This window comes from Micropterus salmoides, unplaced genomic scaffold (genome assembly GCF_014851395.1).
Source record: "Micropterus salmoides isolate LMB-PRFRI ecotype aquatic unplaced genomic scaffold, ASM1485139v1 Ms_hic_scaffold_22, whole genome shotgun sequence".
In the NCBI taxonomy this organism is placed as follows: Eukaryota; Metazoa; Chordata; class Actinopteri; order Centrarchiformes; family Centrarchidae; genus Micropterus; species Micropterus salmoides.
The window spans coordinates 8,982,573-9,007,987 of record NW_024041373.1 but is presented as its reverse complement, the minus strand read 5'-3'; the positions used below and the strand labels follow the sequence as shown (position 1 = coordinate 9,007,987).

General features: G+C 43.4%; 1 protein-coding gene across 1 annotated transcript; it reads left to right on the top strand.

Annotated features, from left to right (window-relative positions):
* Nucleotides 1–288: 288 nt before the first annotated feature.
* ptk7b (protein tyrosine kinase 7b) lies at nt 289–23,930 on the top strand (the record flags this gene model as incomplete). Its single annotated transcript, XM_038738110.1, has 19 exons — nt 289–664; nt 7,509–7,611; nt 7,893–8,077; nt 9,934–10,081; nt 12,433–12,563; nt 14,230–14,496; nt 14,849–14,985; nt 15,138–15,273; nt 15,941–16,060; nt 16,394–16,543; nt 16,844–16,991; nt 17,415–17,542; nt 18,331–18,531; nt 19,386–19,547; nt 19,706–19,938; nt 20,038–20,118; nt 21,164–21,315; nt 21,454–21,632; nt 21,936–23,930. Coding segments are annotated over 19 exons (3,198 nt in total), but the record flags the coding sequence as incomplete, so codon positions are not given.
* Between the last annotated feature and the right edge of the window lie 1,485 nt (nt 23,931–25,415).

The following is a 25,415-nucleotide window of genomic DNA, read 5'->3' as shown; positions in this document are numbered from 1 at the left end:
AGTTTCCCCCTGAGCTGATGGCACATGACTGTGAGGCACTCGTGTGTGTGTGTGTGTGTGTGTGTGTGTGTGTGTGTGTGTGTGTTAGTGAGAGTGAGAGTGAGTGACTGTTAGATCACCCACTCACGTCACAGCCTCACTGATGGGAAAAGGTATTTTCTCCGTGTTGGGTCGGATAATTTTACGACAAAATAATTCACAGCTAGTCTGTATTGTCTAAGCATCACATTCCTGCACAAGGCTAAGTGGTCGCTATGGCATACACTTAATGAACGGAAAAAGCAGTAAAATGTTAACAGCAGCCCCATTCTAATCCCCTTTCTTTTACTTTCCCTCTCTCTCTCTCTCTTTCTCCCTCCAATTCCAGTTCTGTCCATCCAGGCCGCTGCCATCCAGTTCACCAAGGAGCCCAAGTCCCAGGATGCCTTGCACGGCCGTAGCGCCATGCTACGCTGCGAGGTCAGCGATCCGGCTGACATCAGCTACGGCTGGCTTCACGACGGCCATCCCCTGGAAAACAGTGAGAGGCGCTTCCAGGAGGGTAGCAACCTCAAGTTCACCGCTGTGGATCGGCAACTGGACGCTGGGAACTTTGAGTGCGTTGCAAAAAACTTGGTCACAGGAGAGGCACTCCACTCCACCAATGCCTCCTTCAATATCAAGTGTGAGTGTTTCATTTCTAGCCATTCTCACCCTCTTTCTTTAAAAACAAACAAAAAAACAACCCCTCGCCAGCTGAAAGGGTTTCATAATGGTGACAAGGGTGTGCATCCAGTTTCTGGATCAAAAACGCAAAACAAAAGTCACAGTATAAGATGACAGGTAGTATGAGCTGAAGGAATGTTTCCACCTTGTTGGCTTGTTCTTTGTGGCTTCCTCTCTCCAAAGGAAACTGGATATGTGTGCCACCGAGCATGTGTTTCTTGTTGCGTGTATCTTCCCTTTCTCCGTTGTGCAACACTCTCTCTTTTTCCCATATACTATCAAAAGGCTTTTGTCTGGGAATTACTGAGCAGTGCAATTAGCTTTCTAGCTATATAATTATTTAGCTTTAAATGAACACTGCCCTTCTTGCTCCAGCTTTTTATTCATGTCAGGCTTTTCACTTTCTTAACGTTTTGTCCCATTATGGCGAGGCACGCTAGTACCTTAATTTTGTTGTTTAGCCCCATAAGCAAACCTCAATGACCCTCTTAAGTTTCAGAGGAAGCCATGGGAATTCTGCACATCCCCGTTTGGGATAAATAACAACCTTGTTCACGTATTGTGGAAGGCCCTCAGGTACCAATTGTTACTGAAAGGCCTTTGTGTCTTACAAACACAGAGTTTGTACTGCTGGCAGTAGAGAACAAAAAGCAAAGCAGAATGAAAAATGGCTCCATCTGGAATATGTTGTCCTCTCTAGCTACATTCAACAGGGAGGTCCTTCTCTGTGGTGAAGTTACTTGTTCAAAGGCTGATTACAAGAGCAGATGAGTGTCCAGACCTCCTAGTAGCAAACTGAGAGACCTACTGAGAGGGACGGCCGGAAGGAGAGAGCAGGGGTTTAACCCCTGCTCTATGATGTGTCTCGACCAGTGGATATTTGTGGTCTGTGATGTTGAACACAAACTCAAAATGATGGAAATTTTAGCCAGAAAAACCAAAGAAGCACATCCGGTTTGAAACCATGTCTGATCTGAAGGAAACTGCTTTTATGTGATGCAATTAACATGATCTAGTCTGTCAGTAAAGCCCAACTGACATACTCCCACAGATTAAAAAGGAAAAAAACAAGTTAGACGCGAAGGACCAGTTCTTAAGAGCTGCCATCATGACCCAGTATAAACTTATCTTCCAGGTCCTTAATATTCCCACGCATTAGAAAAAGGAGGCTTACTTTTATTGGAAGTAAGGGATTGTATTCATTTAAAAAAAAAAAATTTCTTGCTGAACTCATTTAATCATGGAAATGTATATGGCCACTAAAGTGAGGTAATATATTTGTATGCCTTGCGCTCACACAAATAGATATTTGGAAAGAGTCAAAATATGGTGGTTTAGATTTAAAATAAAGTACAGCTTGATTACCAGTGTAGTTGCAAGGCTTCTTCTCGTCTTAAATGTGTCACTAAGTTGACCAGTTTATCCATGGCGTAGCAAAGAACCTGCTTGCTGTTAGTTTACATTTAAGGAGGCCTTTGAAATTGGCTGCTTGAAGAGGCTTTTCGCAAATCCACTGTGATGACAGCAGTGTGATCCTGGGTAAACTGAAAACACATTTTTCCCTTTTCAGATATGACATGCAGTTCATCAAGCAGATATGAGCAGCAGATGGATAGCTGAGGGGCAGATGTTAATGGATGTAGCGTTATCAGTGCACTGTGCAATAATAATCTGCTAGAAATTGTAAGATCAGTAGCTTTGTATCAGTTTAATAAGAATACAGCAGCATGAGCGGACTCCCCAGAAAAGAAACCACCGATAATGAGAAACAAGATCATTTATTGTAAAGCACACACTTCTCTGAATCACACAAGGTGAAGTAGCAGACAGTAATAAATCATCCATAAACCCTTTTGTATGCCACATCTGTATGTGTATATCATCGCATTTATATCTCTGCCATAATGCGCAGGAAGGCTGGATCCATAATCTGGATCACTTTAGGTGGATCGGATCATGTTACAACAGACGTTCTCATATTTCCCCAACATACATTTAACAGGCGATAAAGCTGCACGCAGCTTAAAAGTGAAGGCCCCCTCTGGCATTAACCCTGCATGTACGTTCGCTCATGTGTAGGCTAGTTTGCGTGCGTAGTAGTAAATGTGGGTTGTAAGGGGGGTGGGGTATTCCATATGGACTGTACATGGACTGTACTAGACCAGATTGCTCCCCCTCTGCCTCCCTCCCGCCCTGTTCAGAGAGAGTGTTAATTTATCTTGTTTTCAATGGTGGGTGGGCAAATCCTGCCAGTTGAGAGTTATTTGGAGTAATTATCCCCCCTCTGTTTTCACTAACAAAGGTTTTAGCCGCCCCTCCCGCCCTGTCACTGTGTCTCCACGCCGAGATCGCCTCCAGTAGTGGGGTCAGGCTTAGGCACCACTATTGTCAGCATGTTTGTTGGTCCTGGAGGCAACGCTTCGCTTGACTCTCGGTAACAATATGCAGACTGACTGACTGTTTTGGAAAGCGATGAAACAGCTGGTGGTAGGAAGAAGGAAAATGTACAGTAGAAACACAGGCAAGCAGGAAATTTACCTGCATATTTAATATTACTAATCACAGAGCTTCTTGCACACAAGTACACACACACACACACACACACACGCCATCTTGGTTTAATCACCCAGCACGTGTCCTCGTGCTCAGCGGATATATTTTAGAGCATCCTGACTGACCTCCACTCTTTCTCACATCCTGTCGTAATTCCGGCAACTTTTTTTTCCTTGTCTTTTGTGACAACATGCAGCTCCTCATGCTTAATGACCCAGGCTCCATCATTCAGCTTCTCCCCTGCAGAGTGCCTTTGGTCAGGTGACTTTTTTTCCCTTTTCTTCTTCCTCTTTCTGCCGTGTCACAGCAGCAGCATCTGGCCTGTTGACCTCTGTCAGCCACAGCTGATAAAATCTGACACCTCATCTAAAACAGCAAGCTGAGTCCGCCATGCTTTTCCCAGGACTGTCCTAGGTCACTTGTTTTAAAACAAGGTTTTCAATGTAAAGCCACTCAGCCACATGTTTTAGTTATTTCCATACCCATATGGTGCTGTCAGTCAAATCATATCCCTAGCACTCCCCTGGATAACACAATCCACCCTGCCTCTCTGTTGCAGAAACCCTTCTCCATGGCAACAAATCAGCTCATTGAGTGAAACAGACAAACACACACACACACACACACACACACACACACACACACACACACAACTGTCTTTTGCTACGGTGAGCGATGAATGGTCCAAGCATCTGCCTTGACAATATCCTCACAATTCATCTGTTATCATTCCCGTGTTGATGGAGCTTCCTGTTCTGCCTCCAACATAATAATTATACACCCCTAATTATGGCTTTAGCTGCCAGGCCTGCTCCAACATTTAGTCATACATTCTGAGAGGGATTACAGTGAAGTATTTGCCACTAATAGGTTATGAAAGAGTGCCTTCTGTTTGTCGAGTGGACAGCTGGAGAAACCTGAACTGTGAATGGAGCTGTGAGCGGAGTAAAGGGTTAGAATGTGTGACTGTCAGGACAAATTGGTTAAAAATGTTTTTAACCTGATGAAGAACCGAAGGGGTCAGGAGCAGTGTTGGACAAGTTAATCAGAAATTGTAATAACTAAGTAATGTAATACTTATTGCTCCTTAATAATATTACTTATTACTAGGTGATGAAAGTAAGTTACATTACTCATTATGTTATTATATTACTTTCACTACCCCCCTCAAAAAAAGCAGTCTCTCTCGAATTTTTAACTACTAATACTACTAATATATTTATAACAGCAGCAAGGATTATGTTTTTTTACAAACACATAATGTTTCTTAAGCCACCGGCTGAAATAAAAAATATATATAAAGCAAGTAAATCCCAACTTTTGAACTACTGTTTTTCTGCTCATATTGTAGTTATAAGAGAAGTATTCAGTGTTTATACAAAACGTTACGTTGCCGAACGCCACGCTCTCCCGACGAGTCTAAGCATCACTGGCAGTAGTGATCAGAGTTTCTTTCTAAGTTTCACATTGCTGTGCTGCTTTAGATGTGGTTAAAAGTGGTTAAAATCGTTACTAGGATTAGTAACTGTAATAATATAACTGTTTTGGAAATAATAATCCATTACACTACTAGTTACTGGGAAAACGAATATTATTACTGTAATATTATTACCGTCCAACACTGGTCAGGAGTGGTAGAAACTTTAGACAGCCACAAGGCTGTGTATGTGTCTGTGTTGGTAAGTGCTCATTGTTCCAATGAGTATCAGGTCACAGAGGTCAAGCAGTGTACCCTTCACTGTGATGGCTTTTTCCTTTTTTATGTAGGTCTTGTCTCTTCAGCCATGGTGTCGCTTTACGCTCACCCTACTACCACTACCCACTTCTTTTTGCTTTTATTTCATACTCATGCTGCTGAAATGTAAAAGATTTCTTACAAATATAAAAAGGTGTTTTTCCCAAGCAAGACATACCAGATACTGCAAGGTTAAAATCTGTAGGTTGAATAATTATGATGAGTTGTTAAAATTCAGGTTGACAGTTTGGGAACACCCACCTTTTACTCGAGGCTTGTTAAAACAACTTCTTTGATTTCGTGTATAAAATGTCAGCGATACTGCAGGTGACACTTGTTATTCCATCAAACTTTTTCTCATCTCCCTCTCCTCCTCCTCAGTGACTCACTGTTTCCCCTTCTAGTTTTGTCGGCCCCTTAAGCTTCCACTGCACTAATAACAGGTCTGTCTGAGTGTCTGGCCCCAGGTACCTATAGCTGGGATGGCCTTCATCACTACCTCCTTCTCCTCCTCACTAAGCTACTGGAGCTATTGACTGGGATGGCCTTGACTGCGAAACACAACCAATTAGCATTTTCTGCAGAACTGTCAAAGAGTACATTTGCAGGCGTGCATTTGTGCTCAAGGGCACAGCATCATCAACTGTGTTTCCCTCCTCAGCACCACATATATACACAAACAATTATTTCTAACAGACACATAAACACGTTTGTTCCACTGTAGAAGGATATACACACACGCTTAACAGTTGTTCTGCGCATCTGCTTTAGGAGGAAGCTAATGAGCGATGCCTGGCACAGATGGAGAGATAAGCAAGAGGGATGGAGGCCATGTTACTATAGAGACCGTTTCCCATGATCCCTCAGGGTGCAGAGCATTGCCAAGGCGCTGTGTAATTCATTGTGACAGGTCTTCCTCTAGCGCCCACTCTGACCTCACAGTGGTGCTGCGTCCCCCCCTCCTTTCACTCCACCGCTGTCCCAGGTGGAGGCTCATGCCATGCATATTTCATAGATGATCCAAACAGCAGCAGAGATGCAGCCACAGTATTCAGGCACAGGTCATAATGAAGATCAGCATGATGGAATGTCCCACACTGCATTCACGCACACAAACCAAACCAAACAATGGACTCAGGAACCAGGGCTGCCCAAACAAACATGCTCTCTCAGCGAATGGATTTCAGCACCCAGTTACCACGCCGGGTGTTCAGTTACAGCATGTCATGCAACCACAACTTATGTATCGTCACATAAATAACAATTAGCCCTGGTTCTCATTCAGTGCAAACATGAAGGATCTGTATAGTGAACACGGCAAAGGAAGGGGAATTCCAGGTACACTAAGGCTGTGTTACAGCCAAATCTAAGGTGTTGCTCACCAAAGAGAGAGACAACTTGGGTCTCTCTAAATAATAGTAGACTTTGGTGTGTATCTAACTTAACAGCAGGCAGTGATTTTTGTCAATGTCTCCTTCACATCAGATTTGTTTGGCTGACACTGAATATCTGGCTACACCAAAGATGCTTGGCTTACAGGAGACACCACAGTCCTTTGTTCATTGAAAGAGCGATGATGCCTCACTAGTTTCATGCACTGAAAAATGATCATATGTTACCTGTTCTTTTAGGAGAATGTACGAATTATTGGCTGCTGCGATGATTTCTTGACTTACGTATATATCAACTACATACAGTATATCCCTGTGTACTTGGTCAAACCCTTAATGGCAAAACCACACTATCCCTCATTTCTCACTGCACCGTGATGCATTCAGGGGACCACTGTGGATCAATTTCCCGCCATCTGTGTCCTCCTTTTGTTCATCTGTCACTCAGACACAATGGATCGGGTTTCATGTTGCTTGTGTGAGTGATGCCTCTCATCACTTTGTTGCGACATTAGCCCCTTCCACGATGCAGTGATGTGGACTTCACATTACGTTTATTAATTTAGCTGACGCTTTTATCCAAAGAGACTTACAATTGCTATATATGTCAGAGGTTGCACGCCTCTGGGGCAACTAGGGGTTAAGTGTCTAGCTCAAGTAGATGCACCTGATCAGGTTTTGAAGAGGTTGTGAAGGATGACCTGTTCCTGCATTTTCAAAATTGTTACTGGGAGGTGCCATGGCACAAACGTTAAAACATGTTTACTGTTGCCTAGTTGCTCTTTTCCCTTCTGCCTATTTTTATGGGCTGCTCTGACAGCGGAGTAGCCGTTTTAACAGAGTAAGTCAATGAACTGTCCATTAAATGTCCATAAAAAGCACTGTAAAGTCCCAGCTTGCTCCTGTAAGTGCAGGGCAGTGGTACGCCGAAGTAAGCTGACCCAGTGATGTGGTAGCTCTCTGCTGTCTTAGTTTCTGAGTCATAGTGCTATCATAGGGATGTGCCCAAGTCCCTGCTTACCCCCACAAGCACTTAACTCAATTTTTCCTCCTGTCTTTCTCCTCAGTTATTCCTCCTGTGCTCCCTCCCGCTAACATTCTCCTCTGTTTTTCTTCTTCTACAGGGTTAGAAAGTGGTGGTGTGACTTTAAAGGAGCCTGCCTCAGAAGGGGAGATCGAGAGCTCAGCTCCGGTCACGTTGCGCTGTCATATTGATGGACACCCACGGTGAGTTTACTCCACAGTCACCTCAAGTTCAGAGCTCACGGGGTTAAGGATCATGTTGAGGACTGTACTGAAAAACTATTCTTCTGTCCTCGTTGGCCTCTCTGATGCCCTTTATGTTCTTCTTTTCCTATTCGTCATATTTCCCCCTCTCCTCACCTTTGGATGTCTTCTTTTTTGCCTTCATCAATCACCCGGCTCTTCCCCATTTTTGTCCTTACGTCTCTTAAACTTCTGTCATGCCTATCCTCTTTAATCCTCTTAAATCCTCTTCTCCCTCTCAGGCCGACATGCCAGTGGTTCAAGGACGGGGTGAAGCTCACCGAGAAGAGCCATCAGATCAACAGCAAGGAGAGGACACTCACCTTCAAGAGTGCCAGTCCAGACGACAATGGCCTGTACTACTGCTGTGCCAAGAATGCAGCCGGGCACGTCTGCAGCAGCAGCAACTTTACTCTCAACATTATAGGTGTGTGGGGGTGTGTGCGCTTAAAAGATGGTGTATTGAGCTTATATACTATGCCACTCTAAGTGCTTGCAGAGCTGCATCTAATGGTTAATTTACTATAGATGAAGTTACAAATTATTTTCTTGATTGCTCTTCCCATGAGATACCTTTTAGTCCATAAAATATCAAATAGTGAAAATGTCCCTCATAATTTCCCTTGAGTCTTAAAACTCAAATATATCAATTTTACAATAAAATAAATTAGGGAAAATCAGCAAATCCCCATGTTAGAGAAGCTAGAACCAATTATAATTTTAGCATTTCTGCTTGAAAATGACTTTAACAAGAAGCGATTTGCTTTCAGTGAATCTTCCCACATTTCCACACCTGCCGGTAAGTGTGGTGAAGAGGATGCGGCGGCGGTACATAGACCATTAGTGATGACAGAGAGAACAGGAAGAGAAAGTGATGGAGTCCCTAATGTGATTACCAGAGAGTGTGTTAGCACCTTCCCACTCCACCACCCACACAGACAGAAACAACATCATAAATATCTACCGAGCGAACAGTAACATCAGCTCCCTCAGTAGCAGCGTCATTCTGTTGATCTGACTGCGTAACCGTAGCTTTCACAGACAGTTTGATGTACTGTGTTGTATAAGCAGATCATTCTTTTTTCTGCAGGCTCTCAATATAACATTTGGTGTGTGTGTGTGTGTGTGGGGCACCCCTCCTGTGTATTATCCCCTCAGTACATCACAGACTTAGCACTGTCCATACAGCCGCACATCTGTGCGAGAAACCTGATGCCCTGTTCCACTCTAATTAGCCACCTGTAACACACACACACAAAGGCACGCTAGGTTAGCACCTGGCTGAAGGAAGGACGGATAATTGTTGAGTTTCCAGTTACCATGTTGCCACCCTCCACTCTTCTATAGAGCTTCACCTTAAGGAAAGGCTGACAGATTTAGACAGGTTTTCAATGCACGGTCACAGCTCTTTAAGCTAAAGCCTCCATGCCGACTTCCTGGGTGGGCCATGTGTGCTCTGAGTACACGCCTTTCTTTTTCTTCACACCGACCAGTAGCCATATCCTAATGCTGCTGCTGGCACCATACCTCCATTAGCTTTTCAGATTTGAAAATACTCACACGTAAACCTTGATTAAGTGTATTTTCATGTTCCCGTTTTCTATATCGAGCTCAATGCCCTTCAGCTTTGTATTCTGAGTATACCAATGTCCAAAAATCTGTGTGGTAATTACTCCTCCTATAGGTTTTACTGTACAAAATCTTTAGTTTTGGCAGGTCAGAGCAGCCTAGTCCAGTGTTAGTCAAAGGAGGGGAGTTAGAGGGCAGGTCAAACGTATGTGAATAGAAGGAAAATATTATGCAGTTAATGCATGTTTGGGTGATTTGAAATTGTGCAATCATCCTGCAACCTCCATCGTTAAAAATACAAAATGTCCAGCGTAATTAGTTTTTTACCTTTTTTAAATGATATCAGTTTGATCATTCAGGTACAGATTTGTCTTGTTTCCATATCAGTCGACCCCACTTGAGTCCTTCTAACCCCAATTTCTTGGAATAGCGTGTCCTTAGAGCATCACAGAGAGGCGAGAGTAAAAAAAAAAAAAAAAAAAAAGGAGGAGATGATGGTCCAGATAAGCAGCAGAGTCTGCTCACTGACCTCATTATGTCTCCCTGAGAGGCCCCTGAGGTGTTGACACACACGGCCACCTGAAGGCTGGTTGCTCACCGGCGACTCGCTGCTGTTGGCAGCTTTTAATAAAGCTCGGAGTAGTGTGGTGCGATGGTCAAGCAGATGGAACTTGATGGTCTGATGCCTGCAGATGTTTTCTATCCCTCTAACAGATCAAAGTTTTCCACGACCAGTGGTCACTCCTAAGGACCAGGTGGTGTTGAAGAACGAGGAGGCCATGTTCCACTGCCAGTTTACTGCTGTGCCGGAACCCACGCTGGAGTGGTACCACGAAAACGAGCTGCTGGCAAACAAGTCTCGGTATGTTGAGAGCTAAATCATTCTCTTCTCTTTCTCTGAAAGAGAAGTGAGAGGGGGAATTCTCCTCTTTCTCTGAAAGAGAAGAGGAGAATTCCCCCTCACTCTTTATTCTCGGACTTCCCTCTCCCTCTCACTTCCCCCACATCCTGCTCTCACTTCATTCCCTCTCTTTACTTACCATTACATAAGCTTCAGCCGCAGTCGGGTATTCCTCTGAACTCATTGAGGTGGAACCTTTGCGTTGGGGTCTCAGCTCTGTGTATGCTGTTACAACTCACGCTCAAGACCAATTGCACATTAAGGAATGTTATTACTGAAACAGAGAACTGTAAAGTTTCTCTGTGGTCTACTATACATCACTTGAACACAGCCTTTCTCTCCAGCCTATCACGAAGGACTTCACAGCTCTCCAGCGTTGAGCAGGAAAAACCCCTCAAGCTACAATCAGCTTACCAGCGTGTCCCCTATAAGCATAGAGGCACTAGATAATAACCAATTTCTATACCGAGTGCCAAGGATACCCTCAGGGTTCACAGCACCTCATGCTTATACACAGTCCCATCATAGGCAGCCTGTTCTGCGTGGAGAGTGAGCCCCTGGTTTTCGATTATTTTAAAGTGATTATGTGTTCAGTGAGCACAGGAGTTGAATGACTCCACTATCAATAGTTAGTCACTTGTGTAATGAGCTTGTCAGAGGTGGGTTTGGTCACCTAGGAAGTGATGACTCGGCACCAGGATTGCAGAGGGATGAGTAATATAGTGTGAACATAAACACACACATACAGACAGTCTCCTTTAAAAACCTGTTTGTAGTTAAGGTATTCCAAGGCAGCCCGGTTTTCTGTTTGTTTGCGTTTATTGATCTGGGCTGATATAATGCCAGAGGAATGCAGCTCTCTGCAGGGGATATCGTCTGTTGTCTGCACCTGCACTGTAAAACACCCCCCCCCGATTATGTGTGAATACTTGATGTAGGTTGTTTCTCATAAGTGTGAAACAACTGTAAAATATAAAAACGTAAGCTCAAGGCTATTTTTGCAGACAGAAGAAATTCTGCCCCATGGGTCAAACCAACTGTGGAGACAAAATGTGAAAGATCCCATGTAGCTAGATGATGCCATAAAAAAACCTCTTTGTTCGTTTTGTTTTGTGGTTATTTCAGACCGTTTCCTCATGAGTAAGGTAACGTTCCACAGACTTGTGGACTCTCTCGGGTGGAAGCATACACAAGCTCCCAAAGCTCATTTCCCTGCCACTACTGAACAGAGAAGAAGAAAAGAGATGACACAGAAATATCAGCCCTCCTGAGGGAATCCAGTGCAGAACCAGATAGTCCTGGATGAATCCTGCTTTTGGAAAACTCTTCTCTGGAATTACACAGCACCCTAAATGCATCCAGCAGTGCCGTTTGCTTATTCCTCTCTGCGATAGATAGATTGATGGATAGATAGATTTACAACATATATTTACAAATCTGAGATGGAATGACTTTCTATAACGGTCTTTGCTACTGCGGAGTTGTAGGAGTCTCCAGCAGAATATAGCACTCTGCTGCCCAACCAGCAGGACCAGCAAGTTGTGCAGATGATGTGAAGTGTTGTCCATGATGTTAAACAGTTTGTGTAACATTCTTCTCTCCACAACCAACTCCAGGGGCTCCAGAGCAAACCCCAGCACAGAGCCAGCCTTATTTAGTAGCCTTATTTAGTAGCTTGTTCAGTCAGATTAAATTTTCCCATGAGCTTTATAATGACTTTGTCTTATATAGTCGTGATATGTTGTCCGACCCGTGGAGCTGGTTTCTTGGCTGTGGGGGATGTGCAACTTCTTGTCTGTCATCCCTGAAGCTGGCTTAAGGTCAGCCTTTAATTACTTCTCATCCTGTCCATCACTGGCACTGATACTCCCTCCAGCCTGCCAGCCGTCAGGATGGGCCTCATAAAGCACAAGATTTGTGCAAATGAACTCACTATGTAGGACACTTTCTTTGTGCTCTGTGGACAAAAAAGCATTTACTTTAACCTATTTGGAGCAGCAGATGGTATGGGTTTAGTGAATCAGGGCAATTTAGATAGCACATGCCAAGCACAAAAAATAGGGCTATTTTAAAATAGCCAAAATTTTCTGGCACTCATTCCATTGTCTCAGCAGGCCAAAACAAATGCTAAGAATTATTTTTAGGGGCCATCTGAGAGCGATGTGGTGGTGGTTGGGGGTTACACATTTCTGTGACATGTGCTTTCCTGTACAAATAAAGAGTGGCACATTGTTTGTTTGTCAATGATGGTGAGACAGTAAAAATGAGCAGAGCCAGAAGTGTAAACTATTTCATCTGTTTCTTCTCCACAGTGTGATCCTGTTCTCCAACGGCACACTTCTGATCACCCAGGTCAAGCCCAGGAACACAGGGACCTACAAGTGTGTTGGCAGTGGCATCAGAGGGTCCCCTGTTAAACTGGAGGCCTCCCTCCTCATAGCTGGTACACACACACACAAGCGCACACACATTTGCAGTTGTTAAACTGGTGAGAGATAAACACCTGTGATTCTGTAATCTGAGTGTGAGAGGGGCATTTGGCTTACATATTTATCCTGCCCTCCATCTCTTTCTGCTCTTTCCTCCCTTCTTCCTCTGGCTCTTTCACTTAGAGCCAGATCCCTCCAGTGATAATCACATTCCCTTATTGACATCCGGCCCAGCTGTATCCACTACACACACTGCGCTCGAGCATGTTCCTGCTTCCCCTCCATATTATTTCCTCCAACCATCCAGCTGTTTGCCAAGCTTGTTTAGCTCAACAAGCTCTCTCCAGAGTATAACTGCTCCTGGCTAAACAAGCGGCAAAAGAAAAAATTAGATAAGAGACCAGTATGACTCAAGCTGGATAACAAGCAGTGTGTAATTATGAGGTTGTGAAATGTCATTAGACGTGCCCCTGTGATTTTCAGTCAAAATGTACTTGTCAGAAATGACTACTTCCAAATGGGCAGATGTGTTAAACCAATTTAAAATTATAACAAAACATAACAAAAATGAGTTTGTGGTTATGCATACAGGTTAGAACAATGTAATATATGTATATAAGTAATCGAAGTCCAGACACATCAAAGTTGTTTTTAACATTGCACATACTGCACCTGCTCTTTTCCTGTTTAATGATGACGCCAAAGGGAACTCCTTTTAAATTAACTACTTAAATAGCTGCTGGAGATTAAAGCTGGAACAATGTAGTAGTACTGTCGTATCTTCTCATCTTACTAATCAGCCATCATTTTGAAACGCAAGTACATGCAAGTCAAATATTTTGAATAAGCTCAGGGCTGGAATTTCTATGCATTTCACAGTCCCAAGTACTTTATTCCTCCCGAACAGCCTGCTTTTCCCCAAGGGTTTTGGATTACGAGGTACGACTGAATGTGCAGTTTTAACCCAGTGAACCACAGCTCCATTTAAATACCTTAATTCACTTAATCTGATGGTAATCCCTGCAGGCATTATAGGGGATTGTGTCACAGTAGAAGTCAGTATTTAGGGACAAGTTTAAACACTCACTTTATCGTAGCTTCGTCTCATTCACTTCGCTGCCCTCCCCCCACCACTTCTCTTTCATCTGCTGAGAAATGTGTTTTCTTCTGTTCTCATTAATTGATTTAGATCTGAGTCGTAGAAGGTTGAAGCCACTGACCAGCTTTCAGTGTGTTGTCGGCCAATACAGTATTAATGACTTCCATTTGGGAAACACAGTACTGAACCACACAGTAGTGGGAGGTCTTGTGAGTCTTTGTACCACAGATCACATTCCACTTTCTGTATAGGGTCTGCCAGTTTTGATATGACCCACCTCACAGGCCCCAGTTAATTCCCATATAACCTATATACTCACTTTGCCTAGTGTGCGCTTTGTTCTCTAATTACTGTGGCCCACGCTACAAATCAGAGGACCTTTCCTAACAAGACAGGAAATCTGTGAACAGAACTGTGAGCTAGAATTAACTGTGCTGGGGGCTGTTCATGAAATTCAAAATCAGACATGCTTCACTGGCTTTGAAGACAGATGATTATCTGGGTTCTTCTGTAAATGGAAATCAATTTCTGCATTCAAATTGCCGCTTCACGCTGAGCATTCTCTCTGCTCTCCACTACAGAGATAGAAGACATGGTGCTCAAGATGTCGAAGGTTTTCACAGCGGACACCTTCCAGCGGGTAGCCTGCCCGGCCCCCCGTGGCAGACCTGAGCCCAAGGTCTGGTGGGAGAGAGCAGGTCAGCGGGTGCCCACAGAGGGCAGAGTGCACCAGGAAGGGCTGGATCTGGTCTTCAGACCCACAGAGGAGGGAGATTCAGGCACCTACACCTGCGTGGCCCAGAACAAGGCAGGGCGCAGGACACTGGAGGTCACCTTCACTGTGGCCAGTGAGTCATACGCAGATGGCTTTAAAGCGACACATAAGTTCGGTTTATGTGTCACAAGGAGACTCTGTGAAAACGGTTGAATAATGCCTTTTACAGTTAAACAAAAAAAAAAGCCTGATTATGTTACACTCACACTTATGTACACTTAGCCACGTTCTTTAATTTCAGGATCATGGTGCGAACACTGGAACCAGAGACACAGATAATAACTATGTTTAGACTGGCCAATGGGCCAAGCTCATTAACACTTTGTGTAGTCCTGCCATATGGCTGAAGAGATATATGTACTGTCTGGGTACGTGAAGAATGTCTGTGCTGATATAATGCATTTTCTGTGTGTGTGTGTCTACAGCTGCCCCAGTGTGGGTGGTGAGGCCTCAGGACAGCCACTTAGAGGAAGGTAAACCAGGTTATCTTCACTGTCACGCTCAGGCCAACCCTGAACCTGAGGTCACCTGGCTCCGCAACAACATTGTGATCACACCAGAGGTCAGTCAACACACACACACACACACACACACACACACACAGAGTGTTATACACTAGATCTACACCTAGCAGAGGAAAACTCGCCTAATATCTGCTTTTTTGTGTGACATAAGAGATTTCACTTTAAAATAAAGACTTTTTTTCCCCCCTAGGACATGCGTTATAAGCTGTTCTCTAACGGCACCCTCAGGATCAACAATGTGGAGGTTTATGACGGACAGATATACGGCTGTGAAACCAAGACTGATGGCGGCCGACTGTCTGGGCAGGCTCGAGTTATTGTGCTTGGTAAGCTGTGAGGGAATTGCTCAGTTGATCGATATATATATATATATATATATACACAGTAGATTACACTTTTCTTACTGAGCATGTACTTGAAGTTATTCCCCTGACTAACTGAAAGATAACATGTAACGAGTGAAATCATGTCCAGTGTATAATGAGCAACACAGCATTGAGAGAAAGTGTAAAACAAATGTGGCCGTGCCTGTGGGCTTGTGAAGTGTGAATGTGTGTGTTTCCTAAAATAGAAAGAGCATGTCCATGTTGTGTCTCTGGGCGTCCTGCAGGACACCCACAGAGGTGTAAAATATGACTCATGCAGCTTTATTCTAGCCTCCATTTTTAACACATTCTCTCCCTGATAAATTCCTATCAGCTTGGCTCTGCTTCTACAGGATTACTGATAGATGGCCTGACATGTTGCTGTTTTGTCTGGACACTCTCTGTGTTTGTATGATCTCAGCCTCTGATATACCCCGTTTTTATACTCAATCAGATTTGTGTGTGCAAGTAGCCACAATCCCCTGAATGTGTCTGAACATGATTTGTACTTCATCTAGTGTGTGAGTTGCACAAAAGAGGCTTTGACATGTGTCGCGATCCCCCCTCCCCTCCTCTGTGTTTACCACATGGGTAATGTGCGTGTGTGGTGTTTTGACTTGTGTTTCAGAGAAGCTGAAGTTCACCCCGACCCCCCAGCCTGCTCAGTGCCTTGAGCTGGATAACAAGATCACCATCCAGTGCTCAGCTAAAGGCAGACAGATCCCCACCATTCGCTGGATGAAAACAGGTGTGCACGCCGCTGGCTGAACCTGAGCTCACACTAGTTTACATCAGATAAGAGATTAACTGTTTAACACTTTCTTAAGGAAAGATCTGCAAATTAACAATGATCACAACTGCTGTTTGCACAAGAAACATGCGCATAATCTCAAACAAATAAATAAAATGCAAACAATACAAGCGTGAGGAAGATTGATCATCATCATGGATCATTTCCCCGGTTCATCTGTGTTTGCCACGATGGAGTCGATTCAACCACTTGAATTCCGCATGCAGCACCAGGCTCAGCCCTCCTAACCCCCTCAACCCCTTCCCTGCGCCTCTCTGTCTCCCCCTGCAGACGGAGGAGAGCTGCCGCCTCACGTGGAGCAGAGGAACGGCCAGCTCCACTTCACCAAAGTCACCCGCAGCGACGGCGGCAACTACACCTGCTTCGCCTTCAACAGCCTCCAGGGGAATATCACAGCCGTGGTGACCCTCACTGTGGCCGGTAAATCACTCACTCATCGTCCTGGAAGCAGGCAATTATGAAAGAAAGGGTCACGCCACCATGTTAGCCACACATTAAAAGCGCTTGTGGTGTGAGTACATTTAAGGGTGGTTTTATGAGGAGACAATCATTGATCATTTTCATCAAGCGACAAACACGGCAGCATTTATTGTGTTTTTGGTGGCCTTTTTATTGGCCAGTAATGAATTGCATTTGGGTTGTAGAGACTGTTATGGCCCGGTTGTGGTATAAGTGTATTAATGTGCGTGTGTTTGTGTATATGTGTTTGTGCACATGTAGTGTACATTCGCTTTAAGGTGGAACCAGAGAATACAACGGTATACCAAGGTCACACAGCCATCCTGCACTGTCAGGCAACCGGTGACCCCGAGCCTCACATCCACTGGATGGTCAAAGACAAGATGCTGGACATCAGTAAGAACGGGAGGTAAATGAGACACTCCTGTGTCTTTTTAATCTGTTTTTAGACAGCTCAAACATCGTGGACTGGGATTATAGTTTCTGATTACATGTTCCAAACAGGGTTGATTTAAGTTTCTTGTCTATATAGTGATATAGTATTATACACCTGAATACAATGGGGCTCAAACCAGAACGTTTGTACAAACAGATCTGTTTTTAAGTGTCACATAATAGTGACTGAAGATAACTTTGTCACATTCACAAATGCTCTTGTACTTTCCCTTAAGTGTGCATGAAATTCATGAGTGGTTCATTATGCAGGTGTCTGTCCAGGTGAACATCCTCTGTTAAAACACCTGACAGTGTAGCATCACCTGTACATGTACAGTTTAATATTCTGTCGTCCATCCGTCGTTCCTTCAACATTCCCCTCCCTTCTTTCTTCCAGGTTACAAAAGATGTCCAATGGCTCCTTGTTGATTAAAGACGTCACTACAGATGACACCGGCAGATACACGTGTGTCGCCGGAAACAGCTGCAGCATCAAAGACCGCGTGGCTCAGTTGTATGTAGTTGGTGAGTTTAACACATAGCATATTTACGCAGGCTTCCTTTATCATGAACAAAGGTGCATGTGTGGGGCCGCCATCCCGAGTTAAGCATGAAGGCATTAATTAAACCTTCACCCTCCGCCCGTCATCCATCTCGACAGGTTAATAACCACAGCCACATCTCTGATGCCACGGCCGTCATTGAGGTGATGGGATTGGGCAGACATTAGATCTAATAACGCTTCACACTCTGTGGCTCCTTGTGTGCTGACTGAAGCTGAAAATTACAGTCACACACTTGCATTAGTGGCCCACATCAAGTTGTTTTCTTCCAAAGTAGCAGGATGGTATTCATGATTAGTTCAAAGTAGGAGACAATTGAATTTAGACAGATGTTTGTCGTAGCTTATCAGGGTTAGCGTGACAGCCCTGCACGACAAAGCCAGAGTAGTAACTGTGTGAACATTCAGTGCATGTACCTTTTTTATTAAATAAAACAGATAAGGGCTTTCAATTTGAGCACAGTAGTTTGTGACAGTTTTAACTAAGCAAATCATAACTGCAGTGGATTTGTTACACAGTAAACCACATCTGATTCAAAGTGACTTGCATATTTGCATCTTGTATTTCCACGTTCACTCTTGCAGCTCTTATTTTCAAATGCATTTATATTTTACTTTAAAACTGATACTAACTCAACACAATGGAAAGGATATGTGATTTTGATTAAAGACTTGGATGTTCTGAAGATAACACATCCTGTATCTCAGAGCATTTTTAGTTTTGACCACAATTGCTGCCTGTGCCCAACAGACAAACCAGTGCATGCCTTTGATGAAAATGGGGACAAGGCTCCTTACAAGATGATCCAAACCATCGGCCTTTCAGTGGGAGCGGCCGTGGCTTACATCATCGTCGTGCTAGGGCTCATGTTCTACTGCAAAAAGAGACGCAACGCCAAAAGACTGCAGAAAGGCCACGACGGAGAGGAGCCAGAGATGGAGTGTCTCAATGGTGAGAATGTTTTAGAATCTGTGGTCAGGCAGTTGTAAAATCAGCCAGGCGGTCAGGGGAGTAATCGATGTTCCATCAACTGGTCCTTGAGGCATTCTGGAAAGTTTTAGGATATTTGCTGCCATCTTGTGTTTATCCTGGGTATTACATGTAACATGTAAAATGCCACAAGTTCAGATGCATTTGATGAAACAGTCCATAGTACACACTTACTCTGAGCAGAGCTTGACTGTGTAAGTGACTCCATGAAGTATATTCAAAACAGTCAATATGCATGCGTAAAACCTTCATTTTTTTTCTGTGTGTTGGTGCACCACAAGGAGATGGAGAAGCTGCTCATAGCTGGAAAAAATCTGGATGGTTACACAAGAAATTACATTGTTTTTGTCTTTATGGAATTTAATTGTTTGTGACATTCCTAAGTCGCTTTTTGACTTGCATTCGACAGCTCAACTACTAACTGCAAAGACAGTATACTCTGAAGATTATTATATAGTACTTACTGTAGAACGTAGTATGGCATTGGGACGGAGCAATAGTGTAGGCCCCCATTTTTCTCATACAACATCCCACGTTACTCTATGTAACTTCTAAACAGACTCTTTGCTCCACATTTTAAACTTGTTCTTTGTTAGACATCCTCTTTGACACTTCTTCTCATCTTAGATTTGGCTGAGTAGAGCAACAAGTGTTGGTTTTGTTTTTTGTTTTCTTAACAAGACAATAATGAATAGATTTTGCACTATTTAGATACACGTGTCACATTTAAGGATGCCCTTTGATGGCCTTTGAGATTTGCATTATGTCTTCGACATGTCTGTTGACCCTGTGGGATGTGTGTTGTGTTTTTTCAGGAGGGGCCGTTCAACAAAACGGCCACACCACTGCTGAGATCCAGGAAGAGGTGGCACTTACCAATATGGGTACCATGGCAACAACCGAGAAGCGCCACAGCCATGTGAACAATGATAAGCTCCACTTTCCTCGAGCGAACTTACAAACCATCACTACTTTAGGTAGACTGACTGTCCTTTTTATGAACTGAGAATGAATGTCCTTGTGCTCTGCTCTAATGGAACGTGACCTGATCATAAAGCTATAACAGAATGTAACAAGATGTATCACATTGATTTTTGAGCGTTGTTTGCTCTCTGATGTGCGAATGTTCATTCAGGTAAAGGGGAGTTTGGTGAGGTGCTGCTATGCAAAGCTAAGGGTATCGAGGAGAGCGAGGAGGAGACGGTGGTGTTGGTGAAGAGCCTGCAGAGCCGAGATGAACAGCTCCAGCTCGACTTCCGCCGCGAAGCTGAAATGTTCGCCAAGCTCAGCCACCCCAACGTCGTCCGCCTGTTGGGCCTGTGTAGGGAGGCAGAGCCCCACTACTCGATCCTAGAGTACTATGACCTGGTAATCACTCAGAAATAGAAGCACACACACACAAGGACTGAAGAAGTGTATATGTTTTTTTCACCTGATATAATGTTCCCTTCTTTTTTATCACACCAGGGAGACCTAAAGCAGTTCCTGAGAATTTCCAAAAGCAAAGATGACAAGATCAAATCTCAGCCTATCAGCACCAAGACCAAAGTAAGTGTTGAATGCTGGTCATCTTAAGCGTATAAAGATTGCTGATGTTTTGTGTGCCAGTTGTGTTGTTTCCCATTCCTTGACAGATCATGTTCCCTTAAAGCAATATTTAGACATTTGGGAGAACACACTACACACATTTATCTGTCTTGCTGATAGTTAAGAGGACCAGTGCCACGCTCATGTCTGGACGCTAAATATGAATCTACAGCCAGGAGACAGTTAGTGAAGCTTAGCATAAAGACATGCAAAATGGGGAAACAGCTAGCATGGAAAAAGAATCCACCTACCAGTACCTCTAAAGCTCACAAATTAACACATTACATCTTCATTTAATCCATACAACAGCCCAAGTGTAGAAATTAGAAAGCCATGGTTTTACTGTTACGTGCTGGACAGTTTCTGTGCCAATGACTTCCTCGAGTTGTGTCACTGTGATTTTGCCAGGCAACCTGAGTGTGAGGGGAATTTTCCTTAGGGGGGCTCAGTGTGGGTAAAGGTGAGGTATGCGTCATACACATGTCACATTCAGGCCACTTCCAAGCTGTCTTTCTCTGTATGTGCATGACTGTGAAAGCTGGGTAGATTAGGAACAAGTCATTGTCTAAGCAGCCAAGGACAGGAGATATGGTGTACTTCTTCAATCTTAGATGTTTACAGACTGACTGTCTGCTTAGAATGCAATACATGTGACCTCCAGATCCCAACGTGACTTACATCCAGTAGGGTGGCTACACATATTTCGGCCAGTATAGAATGACCTTGTATGGAAGACATCATAGATGTGATAGCATAGGGATAAATATTGTGAACCAAGGATGAATCTTAAGATTTGTTTGGTACTACACTGTGTTCTCTCCCTGCACTGCTGTTGTCACTCTCCCTGACCGGCCGTCAATAAACAGTGCTGAAACCTTCTTCTTCAGTTGACTCACTCGAAGGAATTTCCACCACACAGAGGAGACATTTTTCCACAGTGTTGAACTATTAGTATTATCAAAGTGACTTTACCTTGACAGTATTGTTTTTTTCTCTTTCCCCTCAGGTTTCCATCTGTGCCCAGGTGGCTCATGGGATGGAGCATCTGTCCAATCACCGTTTCGTTCACAAAGACCTAGCCGCCCGAAACTGTCTGATCAGCAGTCAGAGGCGTGTGAAAGTGTCGTCGCTCAGCCTCAGCAAGGACGTCTACAACAGGTCTGTTAGAAAACTTGATTTATAATACTCACCCACTTTAGTCTCCAACTACAATAAATGGCTTGATTCAAATTCTGAGATGTCCCTGTTCATCTGGTTAATTTTAGTTGTTTCCATACCCTTGTCATTTCTCTCTAGTGAGTACTTCCACTACAGACAGGCATGGATCCCGCTGCGCTGGCTCCCAGCAGAGTCTGTGTTTGAGGATGACTTCTCCACCAAGTCTGACGTGTGGGCCTTTGGAGTGTTGATGTGGGAGGTGTTCAGCCACGGGGAAATGCCATACACCAAACTCAGTGACGATGAGGTGCTGGAAGGTCAGTATGACGCTTTAGCTGCTTGTTTTTAGTCCAAGTCCTGATTCAGCCCACAAGATGAGAAGGTCTTTCAAGATAAAAGATGTCCTTATTGGTCATTAGATTTGATTTGGCTTATCAGGTGAATGTAAAATAGAGAGGTGGTGTGCTATCAGTTCTCCAGGGAAAAATCAAATCAATTACATCATTCAATTTCACAACATGGAATTTTTTCTGTCAACAGCCACATGTGTGTGTCCATGTTCCTGATTTAGTTTAACCTCCTTCTCTCTCTCTCTCTCTGCCGGCCCTCCGCACCTTTAGCTCTGAAGACAGGGAAGCTGAAGCTGCCCGTTCCAGACGGATGTCCTTCCAAAATCTACAAGCTCATGGCTCGCTGCTGGGCGCTAAGCCTCAAAGAGCGTCCCTCCTTCACTGAAATTGTCCACACCCTGGGAGAGCTGCCCTCTGACAGCAAAGTCTGAGTCAACCATAGCCCCACATCAGAGGGGAACTTTGAACGACCCCCTTCCCCCAAAATATAGACAGGAATGCTGGATTATTAGTCTCACACATTTCAGGGAAGAGGGTTGAGGAGAAAAACACTTTTTGTATATGCATTTCAAACAGTGGACGTGTGGGTAAGACTTCTTTGCTACATCAGTGGAAACGCACTCACGTTTGTGTGAATGGCTTCATGTGAGCAGTGGCAGGAGTTTATGTTTGCCTTAACCGCAGCATGGATGACACTCCCCCCTCCAGTCACTGTCTGTCGTTCCATTGTAACCCTGCCTGCCCGGATGCAGCCGCTCTATCCCAGAGACACTTTGTTTCACAGAGCCTCACAACCTCAGTGCCTCTACCCCCTCCACACACACACACACACACACACACACACACACACACACACACACACACACACACACACACACACACACACACACACACCCAGCTATCCAAATGCTCTGTTGGGATGTTAGATACAGTGCTTTCACCGGCTCAGATCAATAGAAATTATTGGTCAGAAGATTAGGAACATCCCCGAAATTTAGGTCCCCTGCTCTGTCAAGTCCTCTGTATTGAAAGAGAAGTTCTCACTTCTAATGTGACTTCAGAGGAGCGTTGAAGCTTCTTAAATATTCTGTGTGTTGAGTGAGATCGTTTCAACGGGTCTGTTAAAATTCAATTGGTCTGCCACTCTAATCCTGAAGGAGACGCCTAGCTACTCAGGCCACCAAGGACCCACCACCGTCATCCAAAGTGTGTGTGTGTGTGTGTGTGTGTGTGCACGCGCATGTGTGTGCGGCACTGAACTGTTCCCATGCTACAGTGTACCTTCAAAGAAGAAGTGGAATTGGCTTTTGCATGAAGGTTCGTCGTCCGTTACACTCGTGATTTGCGACATAAGAAAACTTGTGGAAAAAGTAATCCATGTTATGGTAACACTTCAGGAACATTTAAAAAAAGAAGAAGAAAAAGATCAAGTTCATAGCCAAGGAATATATTGAATAGATGAGATTGTGCCAGTGTGGGCTCTATATGTTTTGCTGAGTATGTTCTGTTCTTGTATTAACTTTGAGGTGCTTATTGGTGACCACCCATGGGTAAGAATACTCATTATACCACATTAACATGATCATGTCGTGTCAGTTGCAGTGATGCAGCCTATCACTGTGTTTAACCTGCAGCATTTTGTCAGAGGTCCAATCACAGTTTCCCTCCCGGTCCAATTGTTTTGTGCAGCGCTGCAAAGTGGACCATCAGTCCACGCAATGTGTACATAATGTAGAAGCCATGCACTAACTTCACTTAAAAGAATATCCCTCTTTATCTCTATCATGTTGTGTAGTAGGACATGCAGGTGCCTGTTTATTTATGATGAAGGTCCTGTCTTTTTTTAACTATGTTTCTAATAGGAAGGTACTTCTCTGATGCTATGTAATCATTGTCATGGTCCATCTCGGTGTGCGTTCAGTCTGATAACCAGCTGAATATGCTAACACAAAGTACAAAGGAGGTCAAAAGAGTGACTGCTGGTCACCAGTACTCATTTAAGTGCCTGGTAAATGAAGGATTATCTTAACTGTTTCCCTCTTTTCTTCTCATTTTTTTTACATTATCTAATCAAATGCAATGGCCTTTGTTTATGAACATGTTTTTATACATTGTTTTTAGTGTAATGTTTTGTTTTTATGAATGCTAGGCACTCACACCTAGACCTTTTTTTTTTTTTTATCTGCTTCAGCAAATGTTCACAGTAATCAGATATATATACAAAAGTATACATGCTGCTGTCAATAAAGGTCCACAGTGTTTTTACCCAGTGTGTTGTGATTAATACTGATAGCAACACATGTTCAAGAACCCCGTGTGTGACTGTTACGGTTTGTTTTCCCCCTTCTTTAGTTTGGTATGAAAATCAACTTTCAGTGATTTTAAACTTGCATGACATAAATCATACTGGGACATTTTTAGCCCAAGTTTGTGTGGTAATGCAGTTGCAAGCGGGGACCACTTTTAAAACCCTTCTTTGTTAATGTATACAAGAAAACTCCAAAATTGGGATTTGGCTGCTTACGTTTCGCATTCCTGTTGGTGGGTATCCAAACTAATTAGAATCAGTTTTATTGCCAGGTATGTGTACACGAATTTGACTCAGGATGGTACATTGCTCACGATGTGCTTACTTATACAATAATACCTTAACACAATAATAAAATAAGAATAAAATAATAAGATGCAGTGAAAAAGATCATGGGAAATTGTTAGCTTTCTTTCTTTCAAAAGGTTGCTCAACTGAAGAGTTTTCATGAAAGCTCTTGCTTTTAGCTGCAACACCGCACAATAAAATGTTCAATAAAAATAATAAGATGACGAAATGTTCACTGAAGCAGATTAACTACCTCAAACAAGCCTCTGCAAGTTGATTTTCATGTGTGTAAATAGCAGCTGCCTATAAGTACAAAATCAAACTTAGAATTCCTTTGAATAGCAATAGTAAAAAGAGTATGAAGTTTATATATTTAATAGGCTGTAATACGTAAACCCACCTGTACTGTCTTGTAAAAGCCCCTACAGTCTATTTTACTGTTGATTCAAAAGGTTCTTTCATTAACCACTAGAGGGAGGTGTATATATTCTGTAGGTTTTCTGACCCTAAAGGCTTGCCAAATATTTTTTTCCATATAATTATGTTTAGAGTTGAACATGCTAACATGGCCTTTTATAGCTGCAAGAGAGGATTCCCATATGAGTTAGGAGTCCATTTTGTCTTGGATTAGTGACAATGTTCTCCTCTGAGCTGATAATTGTGTGATTATTTTTATTTACAGGCGACTTCAGCAGTTGAATGCAGTCATCATGGGTCAAACTTTGAGTGTAAGACGCCTGCTTACAGTGTAGCCTATGAGGGAGCTTGGGGGCCTGCTGTAAGTATATAGTGATGGATAAAGAGGCTCAACTTAAGATTTGCACACAGAATCATGGGAAAACAGCTTCTCATATCCTCAAAGCCAATTCATAATGCACCTTTTTGAAGTGTTTGGTATGTAAGTTCTATTAATACAGTGTCTGTAAATTTTGCATACTTATTTGACAAACTGAGGATGAGTCTGTGCATGGATCTTAAAGTCATTCAATATATTAGTGATATTGTGACAACCTTTTTCCAACATTTACTCATGGAGCTCCCATGGTAGTAAAAACCCATATATTTAAATGAAAAATCCCCTAGCATCTTGCCAGCAAATCTTGGATGATGAACCATTTTCAAATACCATTATATGTGGCATTTGTTATAACCTG